General features: G+C 44.9%; 1 protein-coding gene across 1 annotated transcript in view; it reads left to right on the top strand.

Moving 5' to 3' along the window:
* VAT1L (vesicle amine transport 1 like) overlaps positions 1 to 13,346 on the top strand; it is a 124,309-nt gene that overhangs the window by 29,249 nt on the left and 81,714 nt on the right. Inside the window, exon 3 of the mRNA XM_010983371.3 lies at positions 160 to 375. Within this exon, the coding sequence (XP_010981673.1) occupies positions 160 to 375 (216 nt within the window). The remainder of the gene's footprint in view (positions 1 to 159; positions 376 to 13,346) is intronic.

The following is a 13,346-nucleotide window of genomic DNA, read 5'->3' as shown; positions in this document are numbered from 1 at the left end:
TTGGGAGGCAGGGGATGGTGTGCATATTTGAGGATTTTGTGGGAATTTTTATCCCCTGGGAAGGAATCTATTATTTTTATCAGATCCTTAAGAGTATTTGAGAAATGTCTCAAAGAAGATTAAGAAAACTCCAGTAACCACGTGCTTCCCTATGTCCAGATTGGGGACCGTGTCATGGCATTTGTCAACTACAATGCCTGGGCCGAGGTGGTCTGCACACCAGTGGAATTTGTCTACAAGATCCCAGATGACATGAGCTTCTCCGAGGCTGCTGCATTCCCCATGAACTTCGTCACGGCCTACATGATGCTCTTTGAAGTCGCCAACCTCCGAGAAGGGATGTCTGTGCTCGTACATTCGGCTGGCGGTGGTGTGGTAAGTGGGCTGCTTGGAAGTCCTCCTCCCCAAGGTCAGCATGGGGGAAAGTGGAATGACACCCAGGTGATAGTGAGATTCCTGTATGAACTATGTCCATGAGGGTTGATCTCTACGGTTCTGGTGAAGCTCACACAGATGGCAGAGTTCATACAGATGATTGCGTTGGGGGTACGGTGATGGAGTCTCTGGAGTTTGGAAAGGTCTCCAAGATGGCATGTTAGGACTGTGTGTGTCTCAGAGATGGTTTCTGTAGAGAAGCATTCTCAGTCTTGGTGTCACAATGAACTGTTATGTCAATCATTGAGATGTCTCATAAGGCGTGTACTCCTATTACCCAAAATACCAAAATGGTGGATGATTTATTTTTCAATAAGTTGTCACGAATTCATGATAGTTCCCATAGTAATGACACCCTTATTCGTGTTCTGATATATTTTTCTTGAGTGGGACAGAGGTAGATGGAGATTGTACTAGCACAGTGGGAACTACACTTTAACCGAAGTACACTCATGAGAGCGGTTGCATATGCGAGTGTCATCTGTAAGGTGTTTCTTTGACAAGGGGGAAATAATAGAAATTAAAATTGCTGCTCTAGAGTTCAGGGACAGCAGAGATTTCTTCGGTGACTTGGATGAGTCTCGGCACCAGTCACTCATACAAATTGCACACCTGTCCCATGGCAAGCACTCCATCCCCATCATGGTCCACTGGGGCTGGAGTAGAACTCTAATCTTTGAGAGTGAGAGATATTACTTATTAATTCAACAGTTATATATCGAATATATACTACGTCTCAGACTCTACGGGGATAGAGAGTAAAAAGAGAAGGTCCAGATACACCAGCTAGTAGGGCGTGAGAGGTTCTTGGCGTTGGTGATTCTGTGGTCTGATGAACTCAGAGGTGAGCTCTGAGGTTGGGTATTTCTTGAAGATGTTTTCCCTGGAGGGTCTGCTCACACTGAGTTTTTTGTTTTTTTTTTTTTTCCCGTCTTGGCTTTCTACAGTGATCACCTCCCTATGTAGCATAAAGCACATTTCTGGTTTTCCTTTCCAAGAAGACAAACTCCAATAGACAAATGTGAAGGCAAAAACACGAAACTTAAGTGATGCCTTAAGAGGAGTATCTTCAATCACTTTAGCAAATTTGCCAATGTCCTTTGACCATGAGTAAAGATATAATAAAAGCTAAACACCCCTTAGAAAAGAAACGGATTTCAGTGCCAGTGAATCTACTGACAGCAAGCAGGCCATTAAGAATGCTGGCATTTATGAGCTTGGTGTGCTTCGCATACAAAGCATTAGAGACTTGTTTCATATTATCAACATAAGCGCCAGACTTTACAGCGGTACTTAACTCAGTTCTGCCGAGAGTCTGTGTTTAAACATTGGCACTGACGACATTTCATTTCATGTTTTGATTTTTTTTTTTTCATTTGAGTTTGTTCTTGGAACAAAGAGAAATGTATCAGGGACCTGTGTCTCACAAGAAGGAAAAAAGTCTTGGGAAATAGCAAAAGTTCTTACCACGCCTTATTCTGGGCTTACAGACAATACGACAATAGTAACTAAAATGTGAAACAGACAAAGGAACTGGGGAAAAGGGACAATAAGGGTAGTTAAAGATGTTGGTGCATATAATGCAGGCTGTGATGTCCTAAAGCTTCACTCAAGAATCTTGCTTCCTAAGAGTGAGTTGTGCAAAGAGAGAAAAACAATCAGCCACGTGAGCTTGTGTTCATTTGATGGAAATAAACCAGTTACTAGGGAAACCATGACTAGTACTGGGTTTTCAGACCAGAGGAATATTTCTCTGTGGTTTCACATAAGAAATGTATACTGACATGCAATGAAAATCCATCAACAAAATGGTTATAATAAATGTAACTACTTCTGTGATGCTTTTTCTTACGGTATGCTCCTCATGTAGTCTAGTAGCACCAAAGAAAACCAAAATTTAGTGACAGCAAATATTCTGGGGCCAAAGGATGTGGTCTGGCTTAATCCATGAACAGTTTAAGGTGCGGTTAGACTGCCCAGCTCTCAGGGGAGTGGGTCCCCTTCAATAGCGTTTTTCCCAACCAAGATTTGATAGGTAGTGATGTCCAGCACTGAGTTCAAGGTTACTGTTAGAGGAAAGAATTGTGGCCAAGTGCATATCCATGTGTGTGAACACTCAACCAAGCTGGAGTGGAGTTGACACTGTCTTACAAAAACCAAGAAGTTCTAAGGAGAGCACAGACCATCTCACCACCCCACAGTGGGAAGACCAGCAAGTCACCCCCAGGGAGGACAAAGAACTAGATTCTTCCCAAGAAGACAAGTCACCACTGCGCTCATGGAGGGAGCTCCCCGGGGAGTATTGTTTTTATGCATTATCTGTGACACCCTGGAGAGGAACGGAGGTGCTTCCCATCCCTGTTGGACAGAGCTGGTCAGTGCAGCCACTGACTGCATGGCTGCTGCCACAGGCAGGACAGTGCCCCCCACCCCCGCCCAAACATCCATGTCCTATTCTCTTACACGGCAAATGGAATTGGGGCAGATGTGATTCAGGAAAGGACCTTGAGATGGAGGGACCCTCCAGGCTTATCTGGGTGGGTTCAGTGTACTCACAAGGGTCCTGAAAGACGGAAGAGGTAGAAGGGGATTTAAAGATGAGACACTGCTGGCTTTGACAATGGAGGAAGAGACCCTGAGCTGAGGGATATGGGAAGTCTCTAGATGCTGAAAGAGACAAGGAAATGGATTCTCCCCTAGAGCTTCCAGAAGGAATGCAGTCCTGCTAAAACCCAGATTTTGGCCTAGTGAAACCCATTTCGGCCTTCTGATCTCCAGCCCTGTAATCTAATCAGTTGTTATTGGTTTGGTTTGTTTGTTTTTAGCCACTGACTTGGTGGTAATTTATCACAGCACAACAGGGAATGAATACAGCCTCTTTCTCTGGGCTGCCTCCCTTGTCACTGTGGAGAGACCACAGAGACTTGAAGAAAACCCAAGCAGCAAGTAGTGGAACTAGGACTCCTACCCTAATCTGGCTGATTCTAATCCTGTTCTGTTTCCACTTGACAACCCAGAATATTGAGAGGACCCAAATCCTTCCTTCTTTCATTTATTCATTCAGTTAACAAATACTTGTTCAACTTCTACCCAGTGCTAACTATAGATATTTCAAAGAGCCAGAAGACTGGGCCTGGGGACATGTTTCCTAATTTGATGATACTGAGATGATAGAGAAAGTTTAACCTAATTAGGATAAAGTTTCCTAAAGTGAGTTGATATAAAATGTGCAGTTCTAACAGCACTAAGACTTCTGTCTGATTTTTATCAAAGGCTGTGATGGGGAGTTTGCTGACAGAAAGTGAGACATGCTAGCCTACACTGTAATTTGGAAGGACACTTTAATACAGTGTAGGAAAATAATTCGATCCAGAGCAAGTCACTTTGTCATTAGAGTGGCCCAAGTATCTACACTGTTCTGTCGCATCTTTGAAGGTGTTGATTTCCTCCAAAACCAGATGGTCTAAGAAGATAACGCCCCTAATCAAATCTTTAGAACCTGGTTGAAAATGGGCTTACAATACCTCAAAGGAAAAGTAACAAAATAAGCCACCAAGTGGGGTTCATGTTAGGAACTTCAAGAGAGAGTTTTGCTGCCAATCCCATACACAAGCTGCCATGACTTTGAGCATCTCAGTTGAGGATGTGCTCAACTTCAGGACAGTAACTCAACTGTTACTGTCTGCTTATTTTCTTCTACCTCTGCCATTTGATGCTTTCTGGTTTTTAAAGTCCTTTTACCTTTTTCATCATCTCATCGGAAAAGATTGAAGAGCAGCCTGAGACGGGCCACAGATCTTGGAAAGGAAAGCAGAACTTAGCTTTCAGACAGTTAAATTCGTAGAAATTCTGTTGATTCTGGATGGGGAATTGCCCAGTGTCATTCAAATCACTTCAAAGGAGAAAGCACAGAAGGGCGGGCCAGAAAATATAGGCGAGGCATTATGAGCTCCCCACCTGTATATGAGGGCTCATGTGCTGGGGGTCCTCCCTGAAAGACCGATCAGCCGTACATCATTCTAACATGAGACTGTGAGAGCACAGGGGGAGTAGGAATCCCCAGTGTGGTGGAGGGTTTGGACATACTGGATAGTCATTCCATTTCAGCAGAAAAGACATGACCATCTGCAAAATCACTATAGAATATTTTGTTGAAAACAAAACCACTGTTGATCACGAAAGGCACCAACATCTACCCAGCAATCCCCAAATCGTGGTTAACTCTTCTTCAACATGCCACAAGTTTGAAATCCTGTGATGCGTTCCTGCCACATAATAAGCTCAGTAAACGTCTGAGCATCGAAAAGCCATCGCCAGCCATTTTCCTATGTTCTAGGAAAGTTATTTCCTGAGCTAAGGAGGACCCTGTCATTTTGTTAATCTCAGGGAAAAAAAAAAAAACAAAACACCATGCCTAGTGATCTTGTAAATTTCCATCTAGTAAGCAATCTTTGGCACTCTAGCTCACCCCATCCCTCATTCTGAATATTGTTCCCAGATTTTTCTGTCTGCATCCGGCATGCATTATTAATTGAACGAGGCCCCCTTTTCGAGACCATGTGTCTGCCTCACCTGTCCCCAACTCCATCATCCCACAGTCCAGCTATGCTCAGTCCATATCCTTCAGCACCCCAACCAGCAGGACCATGTGTGAGATCTCAGAACGGGAAGAAAACAGACACCAACTTGTACTGCACACTATCACACTGGCTGTGTACTGGACTCTGAACACTTAGTTCATCTAGCCCTCAGAACCACCCTCCCCACTGGGTAGTACGTGGCAGTAGAGGGTTCAGATGGTGAGCCCTAGAGCCAGACTCCCTGGGCAATCCCAGCTCTGCCTTCCCAACCTCTCTAAGACTCCCTTTGTACAGTGATACTAGGGCCAGCCTCAGGTGGCACTTTGAACTTGAGCAGTGCTTGCACATGATCAACACCCAGTGAAATGCAGCTATTATAATTTCCCAGACTCAGAGTTTCTTTGTTGTTTCCAAAGCTGCAAAATAAATTAGTCAGAAGGATCAAATCTGAACTCCAAATCTGGGACCAGGAACTCTCAATCCAGTGCTCTTGGCACTGCCCCACTGCAGTGGCCTCAGGAACGTCTGCCCCTCCCCTCCAGTCTTCTGCCTGCCCCACCCTGTGCCCTGGATAAGCGGGTCTTCACTGTGGCAAGACCGCCTGGCCCCCAGGGGCTTACAACAATAGGAAGCAGAACCTCTGAAAATTTAAAGAGAACAAAGTGCCCCTGTCATATCCTTCATGAATAATCAAAGGGATGAGGATTAACTGCAGCTTGGCATCAGCAGGATGGACTGTGGCCTGGGGACCCACTGGAATGATTCACACCCTCATTCTGTAACTGCTGACCCTGAGAATCAGGTCCTCACCCTCCTAAATGTCAAAGATGCTGCAGAGACGGGTCATGGAGCAAAGTCCCACCTCCCTGCTTCCAGAAGCCAGTGATGCTGGCAGCCAGTGCCTGGGCTCCTCACAAGTTAGCAGTAGGCCATAGGTTAAGAAAAGATGTATCAAAAAACATTTCTTCCAAGCTAGGTCATGTCTGCAAAAGCCTCACTTGATCTTTACTCTAGTTGCTTTTAACTCCTTTACAGTAAATCATGATTGATCCAAAGAAACTATCTGTATTATAAATATTATAAAGGTTAAATCTGGCCTCTGAGACAGGATTCATCCATTCAATATTAGTTGACTATATATATATATGTATCAGTTCATGAGGGAATACTGGAGATTGAGTCCAGTAATTTCCATATACTATCTGTGAGGTAGATACTATTACATCTCTATTTTAACAGAGGAAGCTGAGACACAGAGAGGGAAAGTAACTTGCTTCAAGACACACAGCTATGAAGAAGAAGAGCTGGCCTGTCAACTTGGATCTCTTTGAACATAGCACCCATGATTTTAAGAACTGGGAGGCTGTGCTGAGAGAAGATTTTCTTCTGCTTAGAATGAGCTGGAATGGATTCCACTTCAAGGGTTGGCTGGTGGACTTCCTTCCCCAGGAGCTGAGGACAACCCAGGGTTGCCCAGGAGAGCTGAGGTATCTTCAGGAGGAGGGGAGCATCTTCCATTGACATGACCAACCTTTCAAAGAGTCAGGCAGATTTAGTGCTGGAGCGTCCCTTGACGTTAACTATCCAGCTGGAAATAAGCCCCAGGCTGCCACGTCTGTGAAGGCAGGGATGGTGCAATCTTGACATCCCTGTATTCTTAACACGGAGCCCAGTGCCCAGCATATGGGGTTGCTTGATAAGTATTTATAGAGGGAATGAAGGTAGGGGCCAAAGGCAGTATTTAAGTTCTTTTCGGATACTATATGGAACTTAAGGGCCCAGATTCCAAAGTCTGAGCTGGTTCTCGTCCTAGCTTCTCTGGCTTCCAGGTAAGACACCTTGAACAAGTACTTTAACTTCCTTGGACCTTGTTTCTTCATCTGTAAAAATGGGTATCATACCTGTCTCATAGTTTCTGTATGGCACTTTAAAAGAGGACTATGTAATGGGCTTAGCATGCTGGCTGGCATATAGAAAACTCAAGTGTCAGCTGCTATTATTACTATTCCTGTTATCACCATGTTATTATTATCACCATGTTATTATTATCACTATCTGGCTAGAAAAATATTACTCAGTGCTACTCTGGCACTTACAGTCAGAAGGAAGAGAGCAGCAAATGGGACAGTCAACTGGCAGCTGGTTGCTGAAACTTGGAGCAAGGAGCAGATAAAGCCTATCTCAGCATCCTTTGTTTATCTTCCCTGACAGGTGGCTGCACAGTGGTCTCATGAATTAGTGGGGTTGTCACACAAGCCCCTTGTCAAACATCACTTTACTCTAACACGTAAGACATAATTAGACTTTAAGAAAAATTTATCCATCGTTCTAGCCCTTGGACACACGCCAAGAACTCCACTCTGACTAGTCTTCGCCAAGTTTATATAACCCCAGGGACCCATCCACTTCCCCAGCGACAAACTTGAAAAGCCACAGTTGCTTTTCAGAATATTATTGACCATATTAAGATGAAAAATTAGTTCATCTAGGGAAGAGTGAGATGTGTAGCAAGAAGCAGCCTCGTCTGTTCTCATGGATGCCCACCAGGCTGTCAGCCGTGGTCCTGGCTACTCCACCCCCAAGGCTGGTCATTGGTCACTCTGATCATGACCATCCTGCAGCTCACTCCCTGAGAAACTCAACAGGATCCCTCATCCATCCCGTTGGAAATGCGCTCAGGCTTCTCAACTGTATGCCTGGATACAGCGATGAAATTTGAACCCCACCTTTCCTCACACAAGCTGGAGTCCTTCTCCCACCCCACCCCTCATTCTTCCCACCAGCTCCCACCAAACTTAGTCATAAATTCCCTCCCTCCCCACCCCAGCCTATCTGTGTCTCATCTCTCTTTTCCTGGCTCTCTTTCTATCTCTTTGTCTATCTGTTTGTTTCTCTGTGTGTATCTCTATTTCTTGCTTCTTTCTTTCTCTTTCTCTTTGTTTCTGTCCCTTTTCTTCCTTCTCTCTTTCGTTCTTTCCTTCCTTCCTTTTCTTTTTTCTCTTTCCTTCCTTCCTTCCTTCTTCCTTCCTTCCTTTCTCTTTTTCTCCCTCTCCCTCCCTGTTCCTTCATCTGGTATAAGCCCTGGGGATAGATAACTGTGTTACTCTGGGTATTTCAGAGTGAGCAACTTAGGCCTGAGCCCACCATCCTGAAGCCTGCAGTCTCGTGGATATAATACACATTTCCCAGAGACACATGAACCATCCATGGCAGTGGTGATAGGTACTACGGGGAGGAACAAAAGGTCTGTGACTGTTGAACACGGGACCTAAGCACCTGGTCTAGGGGATCAGAGAAGACTGTGCTTAGGAACTAAACTGGTTTTTAAGGATGAGGACGAGATGCAGAGGTGAAAAGAGTACAGGGAGGAGGGATAGGAGTTTATAAGGGGCAAAAATGTTGGAATCTGGGTATGTCCAAGAAACTGACCAGAGTGTGGCAAGAGAGGAGAACAGAGAAAGAAGGGACAGGGAGTGACTGGCAGATAAATGATCACATGGCAGCCGTGTTGACAGTTTTATCCTTACCCTTATCCTAAAAGCCATGGGACTCATAAGAGTGTTTTGAGCAGAGATTGAACTCATGGTTGACATTTTTAAAAGATCCTGTGTTGCTGGAGGGTGAAAGGTTGGAGTGGGTCATTGTGGAAGGCAGGTGATTGAGAGGTGGCTGCTTTCCAGACTGTCCTTCAACTTCTCTCATTAGAGGAATTAGAGGAAGGGCTGTACCCAGAGATTCAGGCTTCCAGGACTCTATCCTTCAGTCTGACAGCATCACCGTGTAACCCTGGACAAGCCCTTTCCCATCTTGTGCCTCCTGTTTTTCTGTAAAGTGGGTAGATCCAATTTTGCATCTGTGAAATAAGGTAGACCAGATGTTTCTCATGTAAAATGAGCTAGACTCAGTCATTCTTCAGTAAAATGAAATAGACCACATGGTTTCTAAGGCCCTGTCCACCTTCACTGGCAATCCTGTCTTTTCCTGTGATGCTGCCAGTCTTCACCTCTCAGATGAAAACTTCCTCGCCTATCACCCTCCTCACCAGCACCAACTCCCGTAACTCCTCGCTCCCACCATGATCCCCTTCTTTAAATTCTTAGAGTCAGAGAAACAGTTAACTGTTGTTAGGCACTCAGTCTTTGGAAGAGACTTCCTGAGTTTGAATACCGATTTCCATGACTCATTACTCAGCTGTGCTTTAGTTTCCTCATGTATAGGGCAGTCATCATACTTACCTCGTGGTATTTGGGAGGCCTGAATGAACCGATGTGTGTAAAACATTTAAACAATGCCTCAACCTAGTAAGTACTTTAAAATGTTACCTAATAAAACTGTAGTGGATGCTGGGATCTGCCAGCTAGAATACCCTTTAGGACTGAGGTACTCATTTCCCCTAGCTGCCAGGAGCATTGGCTACTGATGACTCCTGCCTGTATCCCTCTCCAGTCACTGCCCTCACGGCAAGGGAGCTGCCTCACTCAAGGTTGCTGCCCCTTGCTGGGGAGGCCCACATCTAATTACTGTTGGGTGCAGGAACCCAAGAAGCCCAGTCCCCTTGCCTCCATGGAAATGACTCTGAAGCCCAGCTTTGGAACTCCTTGTAGGACTGGTTAAAACATCGCTTCCAGCTGCACCCCAGCTCAGTTTTTCAGTCTGCCCAATCCTGCTTCCCTCCCTCCTTTGCAGGTGCTGTTTCCAAGAGTCCTACCTATTAAACACCCTGCATGCAGGTCTCCACTCAGAGTCCTTTTCCAGAGAATCTGGCCTACAACAATTATTGTGATGTCCATTATGATTGTTGGTGTCCTGTCTGTAGCCCATGGAAACCTGCTTGCCTGCCTGGCCCATTGGGTGAATTCCCAATGACAGCCTTCATTTAGACCTTGTTTCGCAGCCCTGTGCCCACTGAGCTCAGGAAGCTTATCTTCTTCTTTCTGAGAATCCTTCCTGTTGTCTAGAACCCCAAAGAAGCTAATAAATGCTAGTGGGTTGAATAAGTGGGTAGACAAGGGAGCTGGTGAACACTTGTTTCTTCCTAAACCATTTGGGCTCCTCTTGATATTAATAAGCCCAAGATACATGCCAGCCAAAACATCACAATAACTTCACAATATGGCCCTGAGCTGGGTCAAATGGGCCCTGGGCTTTTAGTCTCCTGTGGTGGGATTTGCTGGCAGTATCAAGAAGAGAGAAGTAAAGTTATTCTGGGCTCAGCTTAAAGAAGAGAAGCTCAAATAAAAGATGAAAGGTTTATTTCTCTTTATTTGGGCCAGCTAGTTAACCTCTCGGGATCATGGTTTCTTCATCTTCATAATGAGGATGAAAATGTTGAGAGGAGTATTCAGTGAGTTAATTCATAGAAAGCAGTGATTTCCAAAGTGTGGACCACTAGCATCACCTGAGAACTGTTAGAAATGCAAGTTTTTGGCTCCCACCCTAGACCTACTTTGAAATTAGAAATTCTCAGATGGGGGTCAGGAGTCTGTGTTTTAACAAGTCCACCGGGAGGCTCAAATCCATGGTTAAGTTTGCGATGCAGTGATACAGAGAACATATACTCAGAAGAAGTTCACTAGGAATTAGATAGCACTGTCATTGCATGATTGTGCTTTGGAATGGGTAATACACGTGAAATCTAACACATTGAGGACTGTATTAGTATTCATTTCAATCCATGGTATTAGGATATGCTAGTTTATGTTCATTACGGCACAGAGGTCTAGAGTCGTTGAAGTCCGACCAACCTGTATATGCATCCCAGCTTCAACTTACTGGATGATCTCAATCTCTCTAAGTCTCAATTTCCTTGTGTGTAAAACTGGCCTAATAGCACCACCCTCCTAAGATGGTTGTGCAGTTAACAAGCTAACAGAATCCTTAGTATAATGCCAGCTCCAAGTGAGAGTGCAGTAAATGGTACCTGTGATTATGTCCAAATCATGCCCTACCTCAGAGAGAAGAGGTAATGGAATAATTACCTTGTACACATGTTAGTGTTTACTGATAAAAGCAGACATGCAACCCAGCTTATTGTGTGGGGAGGAAGGTGAGCAGGAAAGTCCTCATAAAGTGGTACCCATCTGTGTCACACTGGATAGAACGATCTTCAAAATCTCACATCCGCAGACTCTTCCATTTTTGAGCTTTTCTGATGCCCAGCCTCTCTGGTTGCTTGCCCAGCTGGCTGGTGGAAGGGCTGACTAACTGATGGAGGAGGAAGTTCACAGTGAGAGAATGTCAGTAACACACTTCCGTGTACAATGACAAGAAAAACCAAAGCAGAAGGAACAGGTGGACAGTGAGGATGCTTTTGGTGCTCCTCGCTTTGATTTCTTATTCTGTGTCCATAAAATCTGTCTGTCATTTATGTCCTGTTTCTCAGCCCGAAGCAGGCATTCAGTTTTGCGTGCCAGCAGAAAATGCATGGACAGGAAGTTCTGACCAGATGCACAGCCACTTAGGAAAGAATACATTTACTCGGGTGGGAGTAGAGGGCAGAGGTTAGGGCTCTGGTCTTGGCAGACATGGGTTCAAATCCTGGCCCTGTTATGTGCGGATTGTGTGACCTGAGGCACGTTTCTTAACTTCTCCAAGTCTCATTTTTCTTCTTTGTTAAATGAGAAAACTCATTTGATAGAGACAAGGTGTCAATACAGCACATGGTACCCACTTCGCTATTTTTAATTGTACTATTGGAAAGGATGTTAGACTGTCCAGCATGGATTTGAGGAGGAAGTTATTCAGATTACATAAGCATACTTGTTCTTGCACTTTTTTCTGCCCTGTCCACCCTCAGGTTAAATTGGGGTTACAAGAACTCCAGTTTCAAACCTGGAGCGAGGTATATGGATCTGAAAGTTAATGCCCTTGTGCACAACAATGACCCATTTCCTCCAGCATTTCTAAATGCTCATCTGTAGCTCTGACACCAGTTGGAGCATCCCTTTGTGTTCCCTCCTTGATGATCGATTGCACATGACACCAATGGTGGTCTTGGGGCAGTGGAGGGACACACTGCTGCCTCCAGTTCTCTCTTATGAACGTCTAGACCACAGTCAAGCTGTGTCAGGGGTCCACAGATGCCCTGGATGTCAGAGAGCTGACAGCAAGTTCTATCAGGCTGTCAGCCTGTCTTCCGAACACCTTGGTTTTTAGAGCTGGGGCTTCATTGTTTCTGACAAGAGGAGGAAGGCGGAAGACTTCTTTGGAGACTGGAGAGCCTGGAGGCTACCTCCTAGGGAGGTGACAGTCCTGGGCTCAGCATGATGTTGGGATGCACTGTCAAAATAAGAGTCCCAACTTATGCAAGGACAAGTCTGCATATTTTCAGAAAGCCGTAGTGGTACCCAAGACCATCCATCAGGGGAAGCTACCAAGGGCTTTCAAAATCAGGCTGGTTGCTCTTTCCCAATAGGAAACTTTGAAAACTCTTTCCAGGGCTGAATGAACCCGAGGGACCACTGAAATAGAGCCATGTATACAGGTGCCCACTCAGTCCTTGGCCTTGGACAGCGCATGGATTAGGCAGTCTTTGCCTTGCAAGGACTCCTTGTTCTCTGGAGGAGATGGATAAGCACCTAGACATGGGAACTAGAGTATGGAGCCTGCGCTCATAGAAGCAATGGAAGGAATTTGGGAGAAAGAGCGGTTAACTCTTCATGGAAAAGGGATGATATGGGAGCAGAATTCTTAAGGATAAAGAGGAGTTTCCCAGGCTGCCAGGAAAGATGGCACAAAAGCCCAAGGAAAGTATGCAGCTGCGAGTACTGGGTAGGTGGCGACCAGCGAGAATGGTAGGCAGGGCTCTGCACGAGGGCCCTGATCTGTCTGTGATGTTGGCTTCACAAGAGTCTTCCCCTCTCTCCTCTCAGCACTACTATTTGAATTTTATTCATAACTCTTTGAATGGATAAACTGATGAGTGGATGAGAGCCAAGATAATATCTAGTAGCAGTTTTTTTAAATTGTAAAATTGCAATTTTTCAAATTTTGTGAATTTTAAATACATACTTATTATTTATATGTGTGTGTATTTCAGCACAGGAATGTATGTTTTGATTTTTTTAAAAACATGCTGCCGAGGACCTTGCACTCATTATTTTGTATTTATAGCAACTCTATACAGTCTAGACCATCATTATCAGCCCATTATGAGATTTAGGACATCAAGGTTTATGGAAGTGAAGTCTGTTATCCAAAACCACGCGGTTGACCAAGATGGAGACGGAATTCACACTCAGATGGATCCTTCTCAAAGCCTGTGTTGTAAGCCACTAAGGCAGGTCAGAAACGAGGAAGGAGACAGCAGGTACAGGTCTCCCCATCTGCTCC

Source organism: Camelus dromedarius, chromosome 9 (genome assembly GCF_036321535.1).
Source record: "Camelus dromedarius isolate mCamDro1 chromosome 9, mCamDro1.pat, whole genome shotgun sequence".
Classification (NCBI taxonomy): domain Eukaryota; kingdom Metazoa; phylum Chordata; class Mammalia; order Artiodactyla; family Camelidae; genus Camelus; species Camelus dromedarius.
The sequence above is the reverse complement of the archived record's forward strand: the minus strand, read 5'-3'. Positions and strand labels throughout refer to the sequence as shown.